The 24,057-nt window shown below is 35.7% G+C and overlaps 1 protein-coding gene across 7 annotated transcripts in view; it reads left to right on the top strand.

The window, feature by feature from the left end:
* CNTN5 (contactin 5) overlaps positions 1–24,057 on the top strand; it is a 1,357,780-nt gene that overhangs the window by 980,997 nt on the left and 352,726 nt on the right. For all 7 annotated transcript variants that reach the window (XM_032426178.1, XM_032426172.1, XM_032426174.1 and 4 more), the window contains one exon: positions 15,777–15,879. In XM_032426178.1, coding sequence (XP_032282069.1) covers positions 15,777–15,879 — 103 coding nt within the window. The remainder of the gene's footprint in view (positions 1–15,776; positions 15,880–24,057) is intronic.

The raw sequence follows: 24,057 nt of genomic DNA, 5'->3' as shown, positions 1-24,057 counted from the left end.
GCAGTGTTGAGAAATAAAAGGAGTTTGTCAATTGTCCCAATTCTGGGCTGACTTTATAGACAGAGGGAAAAACATATGCAAAGGAACTAGAGAAAAAAGGTAAATAAAAAGTAGAATATGAAAAAACTTTGTCTTTCAAGTTTTTGTCTGAGGCTGGCTCTGCATCTGGGAAGAAAGCATATGTAGAGAGGAGAGGTGATTTATTTTCTCCTCTCCCTTAAACATAACAATCCTTGCTTCTAGGACCTAGAAATCCAAAGAGCTGTGTTAGTACTATACATCACTTATTATGAACGAGGCAGTATTTTGTAAGTTAAATAACAACCAAACCATTACTTACAGTTTTCTATGGAAAAATGTCTTTGGCTCTAAAACATTGATTTACCACAGAACACATGGAATACAATTCATTCATTGTATAGCATTGTGGAGAAGAACATGGACTCTGGGACAAGACTTCCTGAATTCAAATTCTGCCTGTAGCATTTAATAGCCATGACTTTGAACAATTTATTTTAAAAGATTTTATTTATTTGGCAGAGAGAGAGAGAGCGAGAGTGCGCACAAGCAGTGGGAGCAGGGAGGGAGAGGGAGAAGCAGGCTTCCTGCTGAGCAGGGAGCCCAACAGGGGGCTCGATCCCAGGACCCTGGGATCATGACCTGAGCTGAAGGCAGACCCTTAACCATCTGAGGCATGCAGGTGTGCCCTGGACAATTTTTAACCTTTCTAATTTAGTTTCCTCAGAAGTAAAATGAGGAAATTACTAAACCAATTCAAAAGGTTGTAAGAATTATAATTGACGTATCTAAAGGACTTGGAGAGATACCTGGTATATAGTGAACTCCACAGAAGGATTGAGTATTATTTTTATTTCTGTATTATCCTTACACATCTAACAGTGATTAGTGCATGACCTTAAATATCATACTTGGTCTCTAATTGTAATTTTAGATTTTAATTCATCTTTACAACTTTAGAAATCTTATAAAAAGGTGAGAGAAATAAGGGGGAGAGTGAGTTATAAACTACAAAAATTATTCACAAATCCAACTACAAGCAATGTAAACAAATCATAATACAACAAGAAGTAAGAAATAAGACCTTATAGATCATATTTGCATCTATCATTAAATTGCTTATTTCCCCAAACCATGATTTCACTAAACCAATTTAAGTCTGTGGAACAAGCAGATTTGTTGAGCTGAAATAAGGTGCTATGTAATTTAATTTTTTTGAAGTGTCCATCAATAGATGAATGGATAAAGAAAATGTGATACAGATCTATATAGACATATAGCTATATCGATATGTAAGAATATTATTCGGCCATAAAAAGAATGAAATCTTGCCATTTGCAACAACATGGATAGAGCTAGAGAGTGTAATGCTAAGCAAAATAAGTCAGTCAGAGAAAGATAAATACCATATGATCTCATTCATATGTGGAATTTAAGAAACAAAACAAGTGGGGTGCCTGAATGTCTCAGTCAGTTATGTGACTCTTGGTTTCGGGTCAGGTCATGATCTCATGGGTCATGAGGTCAAGCCCTGCATCCCCATATCGGGCTCTGCCTTCAGCAGTGAGTGAGCTTGAAGATTCTCTCCCTCTGCCCCTCCCCAACTTGTGTATGCCCCCTCTTTCTCAAATAAATAAATAAATCTTTTTTAAAAATAAGAGAAGAATAAAAGCAAATGATCACCAGGTGATAGGTATTAAAGAGGGCACGTTCTGCATGGAGCACTGGGTGTTATACACAAACAATGAATCATAGAACACTACATCAAAAACTAATGATGTAATGTATGGTGATTAACATAATATAATTATAAAAAAATCCAATAAGGCAAAAATAAAAGCAAATGAGCAAAGGAAAAGAAAAAGGAGAAAGAGAGACAAACCAAGAAACGGATTCTTAACTATAGAGAACAAACTGATGGTTACCAGAGGGGAGGTGGGTGGGGGTATGGGTGAAATCAGTGATGGGAATTAAAAAGTACATTTATCATAATGAAAAATAAAATAAAATAAAAATATCAACAAACATTTTTTCATAAACAGATTTCCAAAGGCTTTCCAGTGTTGAAAATTCAACATTTATAGAGCTAGCATGTTTGTAGTGAACACTCACTATGAGTATAGCCCTGCTTCTGGTTCTCTTCAGAAAGTATTTACTCACACCCAAACAGAACTAGGACAATTTGCAAAGGAGGACATCTTTTCCATTATGAATTCTTTCCTGACTCCCTTCTTTTTCAAAAAAAGGAAAAGTATATCTTTTACAGTCTAGTAAATACCAGTTCCTTTTTAATGTAAATAGTTATATTCAATAATTATATTTCTTTTGGGGCCAAATTCTTCTTATCCTTTATTTTGGCTTAATACTAGATAATTCTTCAACAAATAAAATTAATATGTGCTATGGTGAGCGCTGTGAATTGTGTACAACTGTTGAATCACAGACCTGTACCTCTGAAACAAATAATACATTATATGTTAAAAAAAAAAAAAGAAGATAGTAGGAAGGGAAAAATGAAGGGGGAGAATCGGAGGGGGAGATGAACCATGAGAGACTATGGACTCTGAGAAACAAACTGAGGGTTCTAGAGGGGAGGAGGGTGGGTGGATGGGTTAGCCTGGTGATGGGTATTAAAGAGGGCACATATTGAATGGAGCACTGGTGTTATATGCAAACAATGAATCATGGAACACTACATCAAAAACTAATGATGTAATGTATGGTGATTAACATAACATAATAAAATAAAATTTAAAAAATAAATAAATAAATAAATAAAAATAATACGGAAACTTATTAATATAGTCCTGTTAGTCCATATCACCAAGAAAGATTCTTTTTTTTTTTTTTTTTAATTTTTTTTATTGTTATGTTAATCCCCATACATTACATCATTAGTTTTAGATATAGTGTTCCATGATTCATTGTTTGTGCATAACACCCAGTGCTCCATGCAGAACGTGCCCTCCTCAATACCCATCACCAGGCTAACCCATCCTCCCAACCCCCTCCCCTCTAGAACCCTCAGTTTGTTTTTCAGAGTCCATCGTCTCTCATGGTTCTTCTCCCCCTCCGATTTCCCCCCCTTCATTCTTCCCCTCCTGCTACATTCTTCTTCTTCTTTTTTTCTTTCTTAACATATATTGCATTATTTGTTTCAGAGGTACAGATCTGAGATTCAACAGTCTTGCACAATTCACAGCGCTTACCAGAACACATACCCTCCCTAGTGTCCATCACCCAGTCACCCCATCCCTCCCACCCCACCCCCCACTCCAGCAACCCTCAGTTTGTTTCCTGAGAGGAAAGACATGAAAACTCAAATACCTTGTGGTTTATTCATCATCATTAACAGGCTTAAGATAGAAGCTCCATTTCATCAGTATTAATGACCTAAGATAAATCTTTTTAATGACCAAGAATAAATGGTACTACAATATATTAATGGGTTAATCATTTTTAAATATTACATCTTTTTGTTGTATACACATGTATATATCTGTATAGAATAAAACTGGTAAATTCATTTTTTCTCCCCAAATGATTTTAAAATATGAAATTACTTATGAGGATTTGGGGGAAATTCTGGAAGATTTATGATGTTTTCCCAGACCTGAGTCATGAAAAATTCTTAAATGAATTTGAAGATTAGTTGTTATTTCTAGTTGTATGGATAATTGGTGCTCAATAGCTAGCCCTCATCACTTGGCTTGTAGTAAGCTAGGACTATCTATATGCATGAGCCTACCATGATCGAGCCTCTATGAGCTAGAATGAAGTGTAAGGCATGGCTCTAGCCACCAGTAAATTATCTATCTCATTAGAGAAACAAGACATGTAAACAGTAAACATTAAATAAAACATGACTAAGTACAGATGAGAAATGTAAATAGTAAGTCCTATAAGAATTTATAGGATGGATCCATCATAGGGGTACAGTGGTTGTGGAAGGTAATACTGAGGGAGGAAAAAAAGCTTAACCCAGCCTTCTTAATGGAGAGTATTTGAATGGATATATAGATTAATAACTTCAATATAACACAGGAATGAATAATTGCCATTTTGGAGACATTCTAACCAGAGCAATGGGTTTATTATAATCAAGTGGAAACTAAGTTTGAAAAATTAGATTTGGAGTGGATTTTTAAGGCTTTACGTGCCAAAATAAGGAGTTTGAATTTTATCAATAAGGCAATGGGGAAATCACTATTTTTTTGAGAAAGGAAAATAAATGATGATAATACTATTTTACAAAGATTAAGCTGAAGTCATGTACAGAATGTATTGGATGGAAAAGACAGCAGAATTAGGGCCAAGTATACCAGAGACTGAAGTCAAAGTTTTGAATTAAATTATGTCTGTGGAAAGAAATCAGAAGAGACATGTATAAGAAATACTAGAACGATTATGAGAAAATTCTTGGTTTGCTCCTGAAACACTCTCAAACTTCAAATGAGGAGTAAAGAAAATGTTTGTAAGAACCAATTCAAGATAGTAAATAAAAATTTTCATAGGAAAATGAGATCAAATATTCAACGGGAGAAACTATGGACCATGGAACCCAGGCTCACGCAAAGAGTGACATGTAGCCAGATAGAAGTTAATCAATTTATGTATTGGCACTGCAGGTACAAAAAACAAACTTCATTTCCTCATTGTTAGAAACCACAATTCAGTGAGGAATATAGAGAAGTAAACATCACTAAAATGCAATGAGATATGCACTAAAATCATGCTTTGAACTGTGCACTGTGAAAACAAAGAATAGAGTAAAATTAATTATTCTAAAGGGGAGATGAAATTTGAGTATGTGTAATGTATGGTGACTAACATAACATAATAAAATTAAAAAAAAATTGAGTATGATTTTAAAACCTGAATGTTAGTTTATTAAATAGAAGAAAAGGTTAAACAAATTACAGAGAAAGGCAAGAGTGTGTGGTTGTAAAGTGGCAAGGTTACTTTGAAAAGTAGAGAAAAGTATTGTGTGGCTACAGAGTGAGATTTGTGAGAAGAGTCACTAAAGATAAAACTAACCAGAGAGGAAAGGTCAAATTGGGAAGGTCGTTGAATGCAATGTTAGAGGGTTCAGACTTTATTTTAAATCACACCTGAGTAAGCAGAGTCTTTGAAGCAGGGAATTAGCATTAAATATATGTATTTTTGTTATTTTTCTTCTTTGTTTATTTGCTTGCCTTCAGGACAATAACTCTTGTAGCAGTAGTAGTAGGAAGAACAGACCAACAGATTCATGTTGATCTGGAATCTTGAATTTTTTTTTTTTTGAGAAAAGAATGGATTGACAGGATGTCACAGCTCTATTCTATTGAGTAATGAAAGACAAATGAATATTACATGGAAAATGCATATTACTTTTTGATGAGCAGATAGAATGAGGAGTTAAAACAGTTGTACAAAAAAATAAGTTTGCTTATAATGACCTAGGAGTTCAGAGGCAAAGTCACAAAGACATCAGTAAGACAGACTAAAGAAGAATTAGGAGTATGGTTGGGTCAGATAGGAAAGTTCAAATTTGACAATGATAGTTTTAACCAGTAAGATAATTGGAATAGCTGTATATAAATAACTGTAACACAAGGTATAACATAATTAGTATCAAAAGAAATAAGACACCATGGTAATCCAGAAGTAGGGGACAAAATTTCTTCCTGGGGAAATCACAGAAATTTGTTTTTTACTGGAAGAGGGCATGTTATTGTGTGCTTTCTCTCTCTCTTTCTTCTTCTTCTCCTCCTCTTCCTCTCTCTCTTCTTTCTTCTCTTTCTCCTTCCCCTTCCTCACTTTTTCTTCCTCTTCCCCTTCCCTTTCTTCTTCTTCTTCTTTGTCATTGTCGCCATCATTGTCACCTTCTGAGATGGAATGTGAAGTTTACTGATAACTAAACTTTAGCGTGCAGGGGATGATATTAAGGTATTTTTAAATAAGGAAAAACAGCACGTGGAAGTCTCATAACCAAATAAGAATAAAGTATATTTTGAAAATAGCAGAGCACCTCGGTGCCTCAGTCAGTGGAGCATCTGCCTTTGATCAGGTCATGATCTCGGGGGCCTGGGATGGAGCCCTGCTTCTGACACCCTGCTCAGTGGGGAGTCTGCTTCTCCTTTCCTTCTGCCCCTGCTCATGCATGCACACACTCTCTCTCTCAAATAAATAAATAAAATCTTTGAAAAAAAGAAAATAGCAAATATTTCTGTTACATAGAATAATGGATGCATGAAGGGGAAGAGTGAGAGGTAAATTTAAAATGAATACTTAGGACTGGAACATTGAAACCTTCGAATGAGAAACTAAGAAATGAAAACATCAGTAAAGAGAAAGGATCCGTGGCATGCTTTCAGGAGTCGCAATCAACTCTATTGCAATAATGTTTAATCGTCCTAGCTCAGTCTTCCTCACTTAATGGATGTTACTCTGTCTGGGTAACATCCATATTTATAGCAATGATCCATTCAATGTCCTGACCTTTCTGTTTCTTAACCTCCTTGTCTCCCTTGAATTTGCACTCCTTCTTACCTTAGCCACCCATTACCAAGGTCAGAGCCTGAATTTTGTCATTACCAATGATTCTGCCTTCATCAAAATCTCAATTTTTAGTAACAGCTCTCTGCCCACAGCCTCCTTTCTGTCTATTTAGCACTTTCCACTCAAACAATTCTTCAACCACAGGCTCTGTAATCCACTATATATTTCTGTCCATCACACCCTCATGTCCTCAAGTACCTTTCCTTTCTATTTTAGATGACATAGTCACTCATTATAAACATTTTTCTCTATATACTCTCCATTCTATATCCCCCCAGTCTCTCCATTATATTCCACTCACTTGGCACATCTCTAATTCCACCTGCAGTCTTTGCCTCATTCACTTCATGGTTGTAAATGTGAAACTGACTGTGGATATAAGAAGATACATAACTTTGAATATAGATTTTGCCTTAAATTAATAATCTTATGTATTTTTCCAACAACAAACATAACATCTTACCTGTATCTGTATCTGTTCATGTTACCTTACCTCTTATTAGAACAATGAGCTGTTCTTGGCAGTTCAGTGCACTGGATCCCATATGCTCTTACCTAATTCAAGGAGTTTCTGCAGTTACCCCCTCTCTCTCCTGTAAGGATCATTTGTTTCCTCCAAACTGAATCATTCTCATCAGCAAACATATTACAATACTTACTATCTTAAAAGCAAATTTCTTGTGGTTCAACTACCCCCCTCCAGCTCCCATCTTATTTTCTCTACTCTCCTTTATAGCAAAACTTCTTCCAAGAGTTGTCTAAACTCCATCTCAAATATCTTCTATTTTCTCCTATATATAAGAGGCCTTAATGACAACCAGTCATGCCACCAAGTATCTCCACATTGCCAAAAATAATGAGCTGGATGAAAGGGAATTCAAACTGAATTAATGACAATCAGAATGGAAAGAAAGAAATGGATAGGAAACACGTTATAGCATCCAAATTAATAGAACCTGGTAATCAATTGATTATGGAGAAATGGAGAGACTTTATCACTTTATTCATTCACAGAATATTTTTTATTCTCATATGACCATATTATTCAGGTCATCATCTCAGGGTCTTGTCAGGTTCTGCACTCAGTATGGAGTCTGCTTGAGATTCTTTCTCCCTCCCTCTCTGCTCTTACCTCTGCTCATGCACTTTCTCTCTCTCTCTCTCAAATAAATAAATAAATAAAATCTAAAAAAAAATAAAATAAATTTAAAAATATTCTTGGCTCTTACGTTACTTATTACACATTTTCTACATAATTAATGAGAACTAGATTCTTTAATTCATATATATATATAGAGAGAGAGAGAGAGAGATACAGACAAAGAAACAGATATTAACCTGGTTGGGTGGGGAGGGGAAGGAGGTAGAGGACCAGGAAAGACCTGCTATTTGAAGTAGAACTTAGTTATCTACAAAACTGGAAATGAGTAAATGAATTCTGCTTTGTAAGCAGTGGAAACTTTTCCTGGGGAGCAACATAGAATAATGAGGGCAAATTGGTTTTGGAATTAATATAGTTCTAGATTTGAAGCCTTTACATGTCATTTAATAGCCCATTGATGTTGAGCAAGTTATTTAACCTTTCAAATATTCACTTTTCTCTTAATTAAAATAGAGATAATCATATTTACCTTGTTGTGTTTGTAAGATTTAAATGACAATTTAGTTACATACACTTACAGCACCAGGCTTATAGCAGGTGTTAAAAATATTTATTCTCTCTTTACATCTAGACTCTTTAATGCACATAAAGCCCCATGATGAAGCTGTGATAATTGACATTCCCCCCTGGAAATATGTATCTTTTGAACCATATCATTCATAGATCCTTTGAAATCAGTAAGAGTTTATAAAATAAAATATGTGGTGAACTGTTTACAGAGCAAATCAGGGCCTGGTATGTTTAGTATCTCAAATCTGAGTGCTAACAGCAGGAATGCTGGCATTTTCAATAACAAGACTGAAGTGAGAAAACAATCTGTGCAGATTAAAGTGTAAAAATAAACTCTTAACAATAGTTAAAACAACCCATTTGTCACGTTTTCTCCCAGAGTTATGCAACCAGGCAGTTAATCAAATGAGCTAGCAGAACTAATTCCTCTGGGATATTTTAAGTCCCATGACTTCTAGGTGATTACTGTATGAATAAATAGACAGCTATGGGTAAGAAACTTTTCTGGAAGAAATAATTTCTCTGAAGAATGTTAAAAATCTAAAACTAAAAGGCAATGTGGGTTTCTAGGTAGTTGCAAGGTACAGAAGTTCACTCCAGTGAGTTTAAATAAGAGACTTGTGTTTTCAGGAAATATATGACATGATAAGAGAAAAGATATTTAAAAAATCTAAGATTAGGGTCTGTAATATGGCCTGACCTCATAGGGACTGAGACTGGAAGGTTGCTGAATCCAAATAGTCCTAGGAATCTTAGTTAACAGGAGTGTATGGCTATTTCCTTTATATCTTTCCTAATAATGAGTTTCAGCTCTTATACATAACTTTTTTTTTACTCTCCAATTGGCTTGTCTTACCTTCTGATTTGAATAGATCATCCTTACCTTCCAGATGGTGTGTGTGTCAAAACTCCTTCCTCATAATTTAGCCTTACCTTTATCTTATTTGTATCTTACTGCTTTTAGTTTCTTATAGAAAGGACTGTGGATATAGCAATTTATGATTAATGTGCTTAATGCAGTGAAGAAAGTCCACCATATTTCTGAGGCATTTTACTTTATCTTTTTAATGGAAAAAATACAATCTGGTAGATATAAATATTTGAATGAAGCATACAGATATTATAGCTTCTACTTAAATCACAATTGAAAAGAACCAACTCTAATTAGGGTGGGAGATTCCCATAGAATTATTTAGAGATCTTCGAAGCATTTAATTATTGAAATTAATATTAATATGTCATTTGGAATCATTATATTTTTATTTTTATTTAGTTTCCTTTCAAGTCAGTACAGTAGTTTGCCCGTTATTACTGGGACCAGTCAAACCAGCTTTCAAAGAAGGGTCCTTGGCTGTAGCAATGAGGACCCAAGTTTATTCAAAAGCTGATCTGTTGTTACACTCACAGGTTTTGGTGGCATCTCATAAAAATCAAATTACCAAAACTTTTAGCAGGTACCAAATTTTTTTTTCTTATTTGAAAGGCACACACATAGACACACAGACACACATACACACACACACACAATCCACAAAGTCAAAGAAAACTAGTAAGAAAATCACCCATAAGAGTTTTAAATTATAGACTTATTGCAGAACTATATATACTTTTGGTTATGTAGATATATTTACAGAAAAGTTTCTGTAATTTTATTTGTGAATAGAAATTTATAAAAAAAGCAAACATATTTAATTTCCTAAAAATGGAAACCTTTTTTTTAAAAAAAAGGAAAACTTTTTAACATACTTCTCAAAGTGAATATTCAACCCTTTGTCAAATTTTTCAAATTTGCTCTATCTATCCTATTGTTTTAATGCTAGAGAGCTTATAGTTTTGTTCAGAAAAATATATATATAGCTGCTTTCTTTAGACTTTACTTTTATAAGTTATTTTTCCAAGTTATTGATGTACATGGGCTGAGCCTTCAGATTGTGGTAGAGAGGATGCATATATTTCCCTAAATCACAGTGTCAAGAACAGGAGAAGAAGATACATCTTAAAATTCAGTAATCAGAGGAAAGCAATTACAGTGTGAGGCAGCCCCTTGATCAATTTTTTCTTGATGCTTGGGAAAGAGAAAAAAAATCTATTGGTTTCTCTGATTTTCAGAATATATGTAATAGTGATGGAAAACATCTTCTAATAATAAACCTCTCTAGTTCTTCTCAATCTCCTCAGATAAATACTATTCATAATTGTACATTTATTTGAAGATAACACAAGTTATTTATTTCCTCTTGTCAGGAGATCCTTTAATCCCCTTATTTACATAACAATAACTCATCTTTGGAAACTGTGATTCAGGGTAATACACACTTTTTGAGGTGAGAAAACAACATGTTGTCTATCTATCTAGGCTTGTGAAATTGTTTCTTATCAGGGACTCATTTTGGGAATTAAAAATAAGGCAGGTGGACACTTTTCTAAATGATTAACATTCCCAAGGATTATAACTTGTAATTTATTTGAATACAGTAAATAAAGAAGAGTGTATTAATGTGCAATATTTAGAGTTCTAAACTGTCCATAATATTAACACTCATTATACATGAGAAAATGGATCCAGAGAGGTTCTGTGATTGCCTCGATGTTCCAAGAGAGCCAGGGCTGGAGCTGGGATTTGCATCACTTATCTACAAATCACAAGTTAACTTCTAATATGTCCCAAAAAGATGAGTATAGTGACATGTCTTACACATAGCACTATGTTAATAGACATAGGGTGAACTATTTAGTCATTTCCTTTCTTCCCTCTTTCATCTTTGTCATTATTATTGTTGTTGTTATTATTATTATTATTACTATTTAATGTTGTTTTTGTTATTTATTTGGGCTTTCATCTCCTTACCAGGGGGCTTACATAGCACAATAACTATATATTAATATTCAGATTGCTAAAGACAGTAAAAAAAGAATTACAAATGAAACATCTATTGAAACTCAAGTACTATTAAAATATAGACTCTGTAGACCTACCTTCAAAGATTATTTATCACTAGCCTCATAGTTGAACCTGCAGACTGAAATTTTTTAAGTTTTTCAGATTTTTTGAATGTCATTGGCTCTCTACTCTGCAAAGCACTTGGAGAAACACTGCTCTAAATTGCACTCTACTTAGGGAAAAACACCCTAACTCTTTGTAAGTAATTGGAATATATATAAAAAAAAAAAATCAACAACCATGAAGACATAGGAAAGTAATGTTCTCTTAGCTGGAAGACTTCTGTTTATTAGGAATTAGGGTAATTTGGGGTCATCTTCTATTGGCAGGCAATTTCAATAGGACAGCCTACCATCCCAGAAAAGACAGGTATGGGGAAAGAGATGAAGACAGTGTAGTGTCTCCTGGGAGACAAAAATAAATAAATGAAACAAAATAAAATAAAAATAAAGGAACTACCTTGATGAAAGAGATAAGCCTCATCTTTTGATATTTAACTAAGTGCCTTATAGGACTGTTTCTCTTTCCTTTCATCATCAAACCCTAGCCAATAAAAGAAATTACAAGCTAAGCCATATATGACTTGAAATATTAAAAATTGCAGCTGAAATAAACCAAGTACCATGGCAGACAGCCAATGACTGATGTATTACATGTGGTATGCCCGGTCTGTTACACTCTGTGATTAAAATTCCTCAACAGAGTGATGTCAAAAAAATAGCTATTAAAGACCTGAGGTCAAAAAATTCCCATTTTTGCCCCATTTCTACCAACAACATTCTATAGGACCTTGGGCCAGTACCTGACCTCTTTGACTTTCAAATCTCTCATCTTCAAAAAAAAAAAAAAGAGGGTGAATTATATTTGCTAAGGTGGACTTTAGTACTAACATAATTATCCCATGAAATATAGAGCAAAACTTAATTCCTGAATGTATTCAATTGTTAAAGAACAAGACATATCTAAAGAATTTTCTCATCTGTCCTTTTATCATCACCATTACAGTAAAATTAGAAAGAACCAGTTATTTCTTACAGTGCAGCTCAAATTAGATAATATAATTTGAAACCTCTTACACAAACCTTTTAATTTTATTTTTAATATCTAGTTGCAATATTAGCAAACTTTTTGGGCCCTGAAGTGAGGCTTAAAAATGTCTTTGGCCATATGGGAATCATTTGAGAAACACCAGAAGGCCCTACCTGGACGAAATCACTTCCCAAATACTACCAGGAATGCCTATCCTTTGAGTCATTCTTAAGGATGAAAGCTGTAAAAGAATTTCTTTGCACTTCACAAATATTATGTGAAAGAGAAGAGAGATGGGTTTAACTCCTATTAGCCAATAATATCAGTAATACTTTGATATGATTCAGAGGCAGATCCAGATATTGAAGGGCCTGAAATGCTGTACAATTATAGGATCCTCATATTTATTTTTATTTATTTTTTTACAGGACCCTCTTTAAAAACATCATACAGGGGCGCCTGGGTGGCTCAGTCGTTAAGCATCTGCCTTCGGCTCAGGTCGTGATCCCAGGGTCCTGGGATCGAGCCCCGCATCGGGCTCCCTGCTCGGCGGGAAGCCTGCTTCTCCCTCTGCCACTCCCCCTGCTTGTGTTCCCTCTCTCGTTGTGTCTCTCTCTTCAAATAAATAAATAAAATCTTTAAAAAAAAAAAAACATAATACAAAAGTATTAGCATAAAAGTGGATTCTAAAGGAAGTTTTTACTTATGATAAGAGAAGAAATCAAAACAGATTACTGCAGCTTTGGAGATTCAGGTTCCTTTTTTCTGAGAGCTTTTTAAACAATTTACTAAAAAGTAATTATATAGAAATATTCTCTAAATTCAGCCTCAATTTCACTGCCCTCCTACAACATTTTACGGTACTCAACAACTTCTAGCACTCACAAGGACCCATGCAAGTAGGGTATTAAGTTTAATAAGCATCATGATAGATCATGTATTACTAAATCATCAGATTAACAGGTAGACTTGGAACACAAATACTATACAATCAATGTTAAGGGTGGATAGGGAGATTGCAAGCTAAATTTAGGGACTGCTTCAGATGGGCCAAACAAAGGTAGACACTGAACAAGATGCTTGGGAGTCCTCATATGGTGGGCCTATGGGTAAAAGGGCTTTGAAGATAAACTTCTCATCATTGAATACACTCAGCCAGGTATCACTAGCAGGTCAAATCCTGCTATTCAGGAAAGATATAAGAAAAAAAAAAAAAAAAAAGATGTGAGAAATAAAAGAAGTTGGAAAGTATGGAGGAGGATATAAAAGAAGTAGAAGAGGAAAACAGTATTGAGGAATAGAGAGAGAAGTGCTTAAACATTTGTTTTGCTATAGGACTAATCACTCAATTCACTTGTTATACATCAGGCTCTTGGTGCTCAGTGAACATTGGACTAGAAAGCAATTAAGGAATCTGCTTGTTAGAATAAGACATTACGTTAATGGTAATTCTCTTCTATTCCCTCTGTTTATAGATTAGTAAGAATGAGACACAGAAGTCACTGACCTATCTGAGATGGAACAGTCTAAGTCATTAGGAGAGCCATGTCCAGAAGCCCAATCTTTTGGTGCAAATATCAGTGATATCTTGTTTATGATTGCTTTGCAAAAAACTAGCACAAAAATAAAAAAACAGAGATAATCTTCCTGTCCTCAGTGAACTTAAACACTTTCCATCTAAAGTTGGCCACATTCATTCTTCAAGGCCCATATCAAATTAATAATAGATAGATATAGATAAGAGATAGATAGATAAATAGATAATAGAAAGATAGATGATAGATAGATTGATAGATGATAAATGAACAAATAAAGGTTTTCTTTGCTAAAGTTAACCATTTCTCCCAGTGCACATCCAGTTGCCTTTATATCTTATCCCATTTTTCTTACTCTAATTTTTTTCCTCTCCTTTCTCATCTCACACACATACACAAAGGGATTACACACAGAGCTATCCACACATACACATGGACCTATATGTGTACATATGTCCATAAACACAGACGTCCCCAAACACACACAAGCTGCTCAGAGAAACATCTGTGCTAAATTATACCTGTGTTCTTTGCGGTACTTTATACACAGGGATCTCCTAAAATTTGGGGGAGGAAATTAGCTCCTGTCTAGCTAGTGAGGGAACTAGGACTGGAATTCACCAGGCCTCAGCCAAGCCTTTTGATAGGTGAAAGCCCTATCCAATCTCACAGCTTCAACTGCCACCTCTAAATGATGACAAGAAGTACCTATCACCTGTCCAGAACTCATTTAGAGCTTCATTCTTTCATTGTGTAATCTGGTCAGATTCTTTCTTCTGAATATCTTATAGGTATCAAAGTCAGTACTCCTAAAATGAAAGTCATCCTCTTCTCTACTGTAGTTGTGTTCGTTTTCCTTTCATTCAGCCCCTGAAGCTGGAAATCTTAATGTCATTATTGAAGAGGATCACATGCTTGTCCCTGGCACCCCCCTATTGTATGACAATCTCAATTCTTTCTTGTTTTAGGGGTTTTTTTTTGGTGTTTTGTTTTGTTTTGTTTTCCATCTAGTGCCTCTTCTCTTTTTTTACCACCATAATTCAAGTCTGGGCTTTTATTCTTTCTACCTTCCATTATTGAAATAACGTAATTGATTTACTGATCTCTGCTCCAATTTCAGTATATACATCTCAGCAAAATACCAGTTCCCTATTCAAAACCTCAGTAGTCCAAATTATTTACAGATTAATGTCTGAATGTCTTACTCTGTCAATTAAGGCCCTCTTATTTTTTTGTACTCCATTTATATTTCCAAATTTGCCTAGTATTATTTCCCTTCACATACTAACATGCCAGAAAAGCTGATATTCCTACTTCTGATAGTTTCCCCTCGTTTTGTCTTTATTCTTTCAGTTTCATTTACTTTTTCTCCTATCATTTTCCTACTTACTCAAATCCTAACTATTCCTGTAAGAGCCTCAGATGTACATAATACTTTAGGGATATCTTGTTCATGGCACTCATCACTTCCTATCTTTGTTTACAATGATTTTTATATATCACTCTTCTTCCATACTTGAGTATATGTTGTTTCTTTCTCTAAGAATACACTTGCTGAGTGCTGGAGAGCACAGTTCATGGCTGATTTATCTTTATAACTCCCATAATGCACAGCAAAATGTTTGAATATTATAGATATTCAATAAATGTATGTTGACTTAATAAGTATTCATTTATGACAATGATAAAGAAAGTTTTTACTTATGTAGAAAAAAACCCAATTACTTACCATGGGAAATGTTCATATTTATTTGTTTCCCCTGGAATATAATCAGTAACTAAACTAGCAGTGTTGACTAACATTTTCAATAATTATTATTTAAAATGGTATTGAACATACATGCTTAACATCCTTAAAGGAAGACTGGGATTTCAAATTGAGTCTAAGTATCCTTCTTATTTCAATGCATCAAAAATTTAGCAGTTATCAAACAGACATTAACAACCAAACCACAGCATTTTTCAATGTAACATTTCCAGAATTGGAAGGAAATTGTGACATTCATTTTATGCTTAAAGAATGTTTTTTATTTCCCAGGTGTGATGGGAGAATATGAGCCGAAAATTGAGGTCCATTTTCCTTTCACAGTTACAGCTGCTAAGGGAACAACTGTTAAGATGGAATGCTTTGCACTTGGCAAGTAAGTACATATTCTTCCATAATTAGACACAATTGTTTATTAAAATGTGACATATCTTATTTTTGGATCACTTACTTTGTTAGATTTCATTTCCCCAGAAGTTCCTTGGTGGTTATTCATTTAAAAGGGGGGGAGAGGCAAATGGTAACTGATGAAGTAACCAATTATAATGATCTTTCTAGTGGTTTCTATGAACAATAATGTATGTAGTTTTGCTATTTTAACATAAAGGAGGCTTCTTTAAATAAAAGAATAGTTTTACATCTCTTTGCCTACATGTCTTAAATTTCCAATGTCATTCTTAAATTTCATTCAGCAATGATATAAAGTGGATAAAAAGATAAGGTGCTATCTGCTCCTCATGCAAAAAATATAGATTCTGATAAGATATAATGAGACAACAGCATAAAAATCATAAAAATGATAGTTGCAGTGAACCAACTGATTACTTTAGTATCTTCTGAAAGAATGTTAACATTATAACACCAGCTGTCAATATGTACAACATGTAATCATTCTCCAAATCAGAAAGATGATTTACATCACACTATAATGACTGCTATACATAATGATTCTATTTCTGAGGGTTTAAATCTTATGATATATCATCACTTGTCAATGATGTTTATAATATGAGTATTGAGCATAGGTGCAGGAGTGAGATTTTGATTATATTTGATTAGAGTATTATGATTTATTTTAAACAGGGTGTTGTTTTGTTTTTTTCAGGGTGATAAGACCTCAGGGTCCTTTCTAGACTCCATAATTATAATTTGCATAAATGCATCTCTATCAGAGTTACTAATCATTTAACTTCAGTTGTGGCGAGCTAGCTCCCACAACCTAGCTATACAGCACTTGAGATAAAACATGCTATATAGGGGGTGCCTGGGTGGCTCAGTCGTTAAGCGTCTGCCTTCAGCTCAGGTCATGATCTCAGGGTCCTGGGATCGAGCCCTGCATCAGGCTCCCTGCTCAGCGGGAAGCCTGCTTCTCCCTCTCCTTCTCCCCCTGCTTGTGTTCCTTCTCTCGCTGTGTCTCTTTCTGTCAAATAAATAAATAAAATCTTAAAAAAAAATTCTATATAAATGTGCTTAAAGTAGGTTTAGCCTATGGGTGAGGAAAATATTAGTAAATATGAAAAATTCAGCTAGTAAGAAGAGGTTGAGGGCATAAACATAGTTAAACACCATGGTTTCTTTTTTTTTTAATTTCAAAATGGATTGAAATTAAATGCATACATGTGCAATTCTATTTAAATCTAAGTAGAAGTGGGATGCCGGGGTAGAGCAGTCAGTTAAGCATCCAACTCTTGGTTTCTGTTCAGTCGTGATCTCAGAGTGGTGATATAGAGCTCTGCATTGGTCTCCACGCTTAGCATGGAGTCTGCTTGAAATTCTCTCTCCCTTTGCCCCTCCTTCTCATGCTCTCTCGCTAAAATAAATAAATAAATCTTTTAAAATATAAATCTAAGTAGAAGCATGATCATAATAGACTAAAAACAAAATAAGTTGTCATGTGGTCCATTTTTAAGCAAAATATGTCTATAAGTAGAAATATATTTCAAGAACTTAAAATTCATCTAGAATGTATTTGGGCCGATATCCAAGGAAGCCTTCCAAACCCAAAGATATTGGTTAAATGCACATGATTAAATCATACCTTAAAAGTCTTGTTTTTCACCATTTTCCCATATGTGGTGTCAAATATGCCTGGAAATGTCCTGTTTAATCATTTCAATTCTGATAAATACAAAAATAATATGTTTTGACTTGATGCCAAAGGTTTTCATATATCCTGCAGTTAAATAATTCTTAAATGCCAGAATTTGTACCAACGAAGGTCATATTGTAAAACAAATTACAGAAATGGATTTATAGAGAAAAAAACAACATGGGATATTTCCCCAGGCAAGCTTATTTAATAAGTTAGATGTGTTTGCTTTTGGAATTCTTGAAATATGTTTAGTAAATTGATCCTTAAAGTCCCTTTCATTCTAGGTGGAATCAAACAGTCAAATTTTGTTATTTTAATACTTTATTTTCTTCAACTTTTCCACTTCTTTGTTACTCCTTCTCCTCATCTCCCCCCAACATAAGTAAAAAAAAGGGGGGGGATAAAGACACACAACCTGTCAAGAAAGTCTCTGTTGCTCATTTGATAGCCTTTTTACGAAGTGTCATAATTATGAAAAAAAAAAAACAACAACATGGGGCACCTGGGTGGCTCAGTTGGTTAAGCGCCTGCTCAGGTCATGATCTTGGGGTCCCAGGATCCAGGCCTGCATCAGGGTCCCTGTTCAGTGGAGTCTGCTTCTCCCCTCTCCCTTTGCCCCTTCTCCTGCTCGTGTTCTCTCTCTGGCTCTCTCTCTCTCTCAAATAAATAAATAAAATCTTAAAAAAGAGAGAGAGAAAAGGAAAAGAAAACATGCTATGAAGAGATCTACCTCTACCTAAAGACTAATCTACCACTGATGAAAGTAAATAAAATTTAAAAAATAACATCTTTATATGTGTTAATTCTTTTAGAGTATATTATTATGTGGAATAGATCCTTGTTGCGTACCAACATAATCATAGCAATTTCAAATTCATACCCGAGCATCTGCTTAGTTCCCACAACTCACCTGAGCTACTTCCCACTTTAAAAAGGACATGATTTTCTGGTGGACTTTGCCTGTCCAGGAGCTTTATTATCTGTCACTAGATACCAATCAGGACTTTGCCACTCAAGCTGATTTCCCCTCTCCATCTGTCCACATAATGTTTTCTTTTTTTAAAGATTTTATTTATTTATTTAGAGAGAGAGAGATCACATGCAGGGGCAGTGGCAGGGGAAGAGGGAGAAGCAGGCTCCCAGCCGAGCAGGGAGCCCTACTCGGGGCTCAGTCCCAGGACTCTGGGATTGTGACCTGAGCCAAAGGTAGAAGCCTAACTGACTGAGCCACCCAGGAGCCCCAATCCACATAATGTTTTAATCAAATGTTCTTCATATAGTATTATAACCGAATTCTGGCATAAAAGATGCCAAGCTCTTTGCTATCTCATGTCCTTTACACTTGCTGTTCCTTCTATGCGGCACACTCTTCCCTGTACTTTCCATACTAGGTCCCACTTATCCTCTGGCCTCAACTTAAATATTACCCTCTAAAGAAGCCAGGTGTGACTACTTTATGTAACTGACACTCATTATTCTCTATCTAAATATTTGTGTTTTTTCATCATAACCCTTAATACAGTTTTAAATTATTAAATTATTTACATATGAGTTTCTCTATTTTTTCCCCTTTGGATCAGTCAGAAATCCAGGTGGAAACAGGGTCAAACCCTTATGGTCCAAAAGAGTTTAGTAAAGGCACAAGTTGAAAATCAATGAGCAAGGCTAAGAGAACAAAGAAAAGAAACTGAGGCATTTGTAGACTAGTGATAACAAGAAGTCATTCCCACCCTTAAGTCAGAATGAAGAGGGAGGAGGAGATGGTGTCACCAGAACCAGGGACAGCTGGAGATATGGAGAGGGCTGGGCCCCCCAAAGCAACTATAGTAACCATAGCCATGATGAAATGCATTAAAAGAACACAGCTGAGGAAAGGATCAGGAAATTCATACCCTGATTTCTTTTTCCTCATGCCTTCTGAGCTCCTCTGATGGTTCTCTTGGCTAATGGTAAACAGAAGCCAGCTTAAAAGCCCAGAGGATGTTATTTGCAGCATTCAAAACAAGGCAGAGAGTCTGGAGGAAGAGGAAGGTGACAGGCAAGGGAGGCAAAAAGAATAACCAGGAAGTCCCCATCAAGTTTTAAACCCCACGAGGGCAAGAATCATGACTACATTCTTCACTTATTCCTAGTGCCTACCACAGTGCCTGGCACATAAGAGCACTCAGGAAATATTTGTTGCAGGAATGAATAAACTCAGAAGGACTGTGTCTATTCAATCCAATTCAACTCTTTATCAGTAACACATAATAAATAACAAACAACTTTTTATGCAGAAAGCCTTTTGGCTAATTCCTATTCTCCCAAACAAATCCACTTACATTCTCCACATCTCTACCTCTTGCCCTCATCTTTTTCCATTTATGTCCACATTTACACTTGTATTTTTGTCCCCATCTTTTCCCACTTATTCTTACCTCACTCCATCAGTAGAAATCACCATTTTTATCATGTTATTCTTTAAATCAAACAGTTTCCTAGATACTCCTCTCTCAAGGAAAAATGATTCATTCATTAATGCAAAGGAGCCAAAAAGAAAGTGGCATGATTTTCATAGCTCATCTGGTAAATGCAAATGGGCTAAAGTACCTTGAAAGAACCTAGCACTGAATACCAGTCTGAAGGTTTTAAGAAACAACTGTGTGCCAGTTACTGTACTAGTTTCCAAGGATTTCTATAGTCCCTGTTCTCACTGTATCATGCATTTAGCTGATTTAGCATCACATTGTCTGGAGTCCAGTCTGTCATTACATAAGCAACAGTACACAGCTTGACCAAATGTCCTCCCACAGTCAGCTTTTATCTCTAGAGAGATTTACTACCCATCTTTTTTGTTCCAACTTTAAGCTGAGACTAACGGGGCGCCTGGGTGGCTCAGTCGTTAAGCGTCTGCCTTCGGCTCAGGTCATGATCCCAGGGTCCTGGGATCGAGCCCCACATCGGGCTCCCTGCTCCACGGGGGGCCTGCTTCTCCCTCTCCCACTCCCCCTGCTTGTGTTCCCTCTCTCGCTGTGTCTCTCTCTCAAACAAATAAATAAAATCTTTTAAAAAATAAATAAACTGAGACTAAATGACAATAAAGGCAGATTTTCCTCCTCTTGAATTTTCTCTGACCCATGACATCATCTCATGAATATCATAAGCCACACTGGGAAATTTATTTGATTGTTAAAATACTTTCAAAACATGTCAGAATACCATTCTATTGCTTACAAACTACATTTTTATGTCTCTTGAGAAGTAAATACATGCACTTCTATATACTCTCTCTCTAAAGGTATTCCATTCTTATAACTTAGAGGATGTAAATTAATGAAGCCATAGTTTCACAGATCATTTAAAAATAAATAAGCTGATACTTTATCTGTATTCTTAAAGAAAAACAGCAGAAGACAAATGATTTTAGGTTATTGAATTTCACTATCTCATAATATCACACAAGTTCACCAATCTGCCTAATTTTAAGTTAAATACAAAGTCAATAGGGAAGTAATAAACTGCAACTTCTAAAGAAACTTCTATTTAAATCTGAATTTAGCAAAAATTAAATGGTTTCTCTGTAGGTGGCTGCAGCAAAATATAACACAAATGAACCAGTTACACTCCTAGAAATCTCTCTGCAAGTAGAATTATACAATATTGAGTACAGAACACATGCATGATGACTATGACATACTGTGTTTAGTACTGGTCAATTCTACAAAGGTATAATTTCCCCAGAAAAATGGGAAATGCTTTAAAAGGATCCATAGGGAAACAAAGGTATGTAAAGGCCTGGGAAGTACAGTAAAGTGTAAAAAAAAGGGAGGGGAATTAATTAATTAGGAAATAAAAAGGCTGTTTCAGACATATGGAAGGTTATTATCAAGAGATTGCCCACAAGCTGTTCTCCAGTTCCAACAAGGTGGGGAGGGGTTGAAATTTCAACAGTATGGGACTAAACTAGCAGAATTAGATTGGGTCTAATGTAGAAGTTTGTGACAAAAAAAGTTGCTACAGGGAAAATGGGATATCAGCAGAGGCAGTAGAAGCTCTTTCCCCACACTGCTGTAAGAATATAATATCCACTTGTCTTCCAATAATTGAGATGTAATGTTTCCTGAAAAGAGAGAAATGATCTGGGTCAGGGTTGGAAATGAAAATTGTAGACATTCTCTTTTGCTGACTGCTCATCTACCTACTCAGGCTGAATATTAAGAGTAGAAGTCTAAGCCAGGCAGGCTTAATTAGCTGTCTCTTGTTACCTACATTATTACATAACATTTTAAAGTGGTATATGCAGGAAATAGAAATGAAGAGCGTTGCCTTTTCTTGCTCAGCATTCTGCTCAGAGGCTTTAGTTAGGGGGGAAGAGGTGTCTGGTATTTCCCAGGTCTGCTTTAAACACTGAACACAATACTCCTGAAAGGAAATGAGTGATAAGAAGTCAAAGGACAATGCAAGTAAGGAATCCCTTAGGGCCCTAGTAAATATTTCATTTCAGTGGTCTTCTCTAAATGTAATTGAAAGTTGGTGATATTTTCAACTGGTTGTGCTCAGTTTTTAAGTCTAGTTTATATAACTTATTAACTAGGTAACAGCATAAAATGAGAACTTTAAAGTTTGGAGAGTTAGTAACTGCAGAAAGCAGCTATTATCTCTAGGGCTGTAGGGAAAAACAAGAAAAGCTGGAATTACTTAAAATTGGAAGCTCAGAGTTTCCTATCTCATGTTCCCTGTCAGCCCTTACATCAGAAAACAGAATAACAGGGGTGGAACTGACACAGATTACACTTTACATTTTCAAACTTATCTGCACCTCTTTTTAAAAAATATTTTATTTATTTATTTGAGAGAGAGAGTGCACAAGCAGAGAGGGGGGCAGAAGGAGAGAGGGAAGCAGACTCCACACTGAGCAGGGAGCCTGATGAGGGACTCAATCCCAGGACCCCAGGACCATGAACTTAGCCGAAGGCAGACACTTAACCAACTGAGCCACTCAGGTGCCCCCAAACTTATCTCTACCTCTTAACCACACCTCTTCTTATACCTCATCCACACATAATTTTCCACATCTGTGGTCCTGTAACTCAGTTCTGTCATCTAAAATATCCTGCCCTCACAATCCTATTCAGTCTTCAAAACTTAGGTCCAATGCCACTTCTCTGCTAAGTCCTTCCTGCTCTACTTGAGATCCAATCTCTCACCTTTGGAACTATTTGACCACCTATTTCACTGTTTAGGGTGCCCCAATGGGTCAGCTGTGTAGATCTGTCCTCTTTTAATTCTTTACAATTTTTGGATCCCAAGAGTATTTTTACATGTAGTAGATGCTGACAATATTTACTGAATTTAATTCAGGTATGAGAAATGTGGCCAATTTTTTTTTTAATTTTATTTTATTATGTTATGTTAATCACCATACATTACATCATTAGTTTTTGATGTAGTGTTCCATGATTCATTGTTTGCGTATAACACCCAGTGCTCCATTCAATACATGCCCTCTTTAATACCCATCACCAAGCTAACCCATCCCCCCACCCCCCTCCCCTCTAGAACCCTCAGTTTGTTTTTCAGAGTCCACAGTCTCTCACGGTCATCTCCCCCTCCAATTTCCCCGTCTTCATTTTTTCCCTTCCTACTATCTTCTTTTTTTTTTTTAAACATATAATATATTATTTGTTTCAGAGGTACAGGTCTGTGAGTCAACAGTCTTACACAATTCACAGCACTCACCATAGCACATACCCTCCCCAGTGTCCATCACCCAGCCACCCCATCCCTCCCACCCCCCTCCACTCCAGAAGAATCTTTTTAACAGGAAATATGTTACTGCCTTGGTTTGGTCAGACAGAAGTCTCCAGAAGCATTTCACGTGTCTTGGCCCTGAAAATTCTGACCATATTATATTAGCTACAGTTTTCTGACAGGTTTCATTTCACAATATGACCTTTTGCAGACCCCAAAAAGATCACTAGGTATGTCACATAGCTACCAACAACAAAGAAGTAAAATTTGGTCACTGATGCTTAAATGACCCTGTGCACAAGGGCAAACTTGGGGTTATTTTGTAATAAAAAAACCATATGCCATAAAGCAACGTCAGTTTATCTGCTATGACAATCCTACAGGCTAATAGTGTCACAGACAGATTTTTTTTTTAACTTTACATGTTCCTTATCTTGCTTTTGCAGCCATTACCACACAATCAGATCAACTGTGCTCAAAAGGCCTTGAACCAGTTACTAATAATTATGTGGATGACCTTTCCAGGCTCATCTGAAACCTGGTGGTGAGGTGGGAGGGAAGAACACATTCAATTTCCTGCCCTTCCTAGTTCCTGCTTATCTCTCAGATAGCATTTACAAACCATCTTCTGTTACACTCCATCAAATGTCTATTAAGAAACCGGGACATTAGGTAGTTTTTTTCTCTTTTTACATGTTTATTGAAAATAAGAAAGCACCAGTTATCAATTCA

This window comes from Phoca vitulina, unplaced genomic scaffold (genome assembly GCF_004348235.1).
Source record: "Phoca vitulina isolate PV1807 unplaced genomic scaffold, GSC_HSeal_1.0 scaffold34, whole genome shotgun sequence".
NCBI classification, from domain to species: Eukaryota; Metazoa; Chordata; class Mammalia; order Carnivora; family Phocidae; genus Phoca; species Phoca vitulina.
The sequence above is the reverse complement of the archived record's forward strand: the minus strand, read 5'-3'. Positions and strand labels throughout refer to the sequence as shown.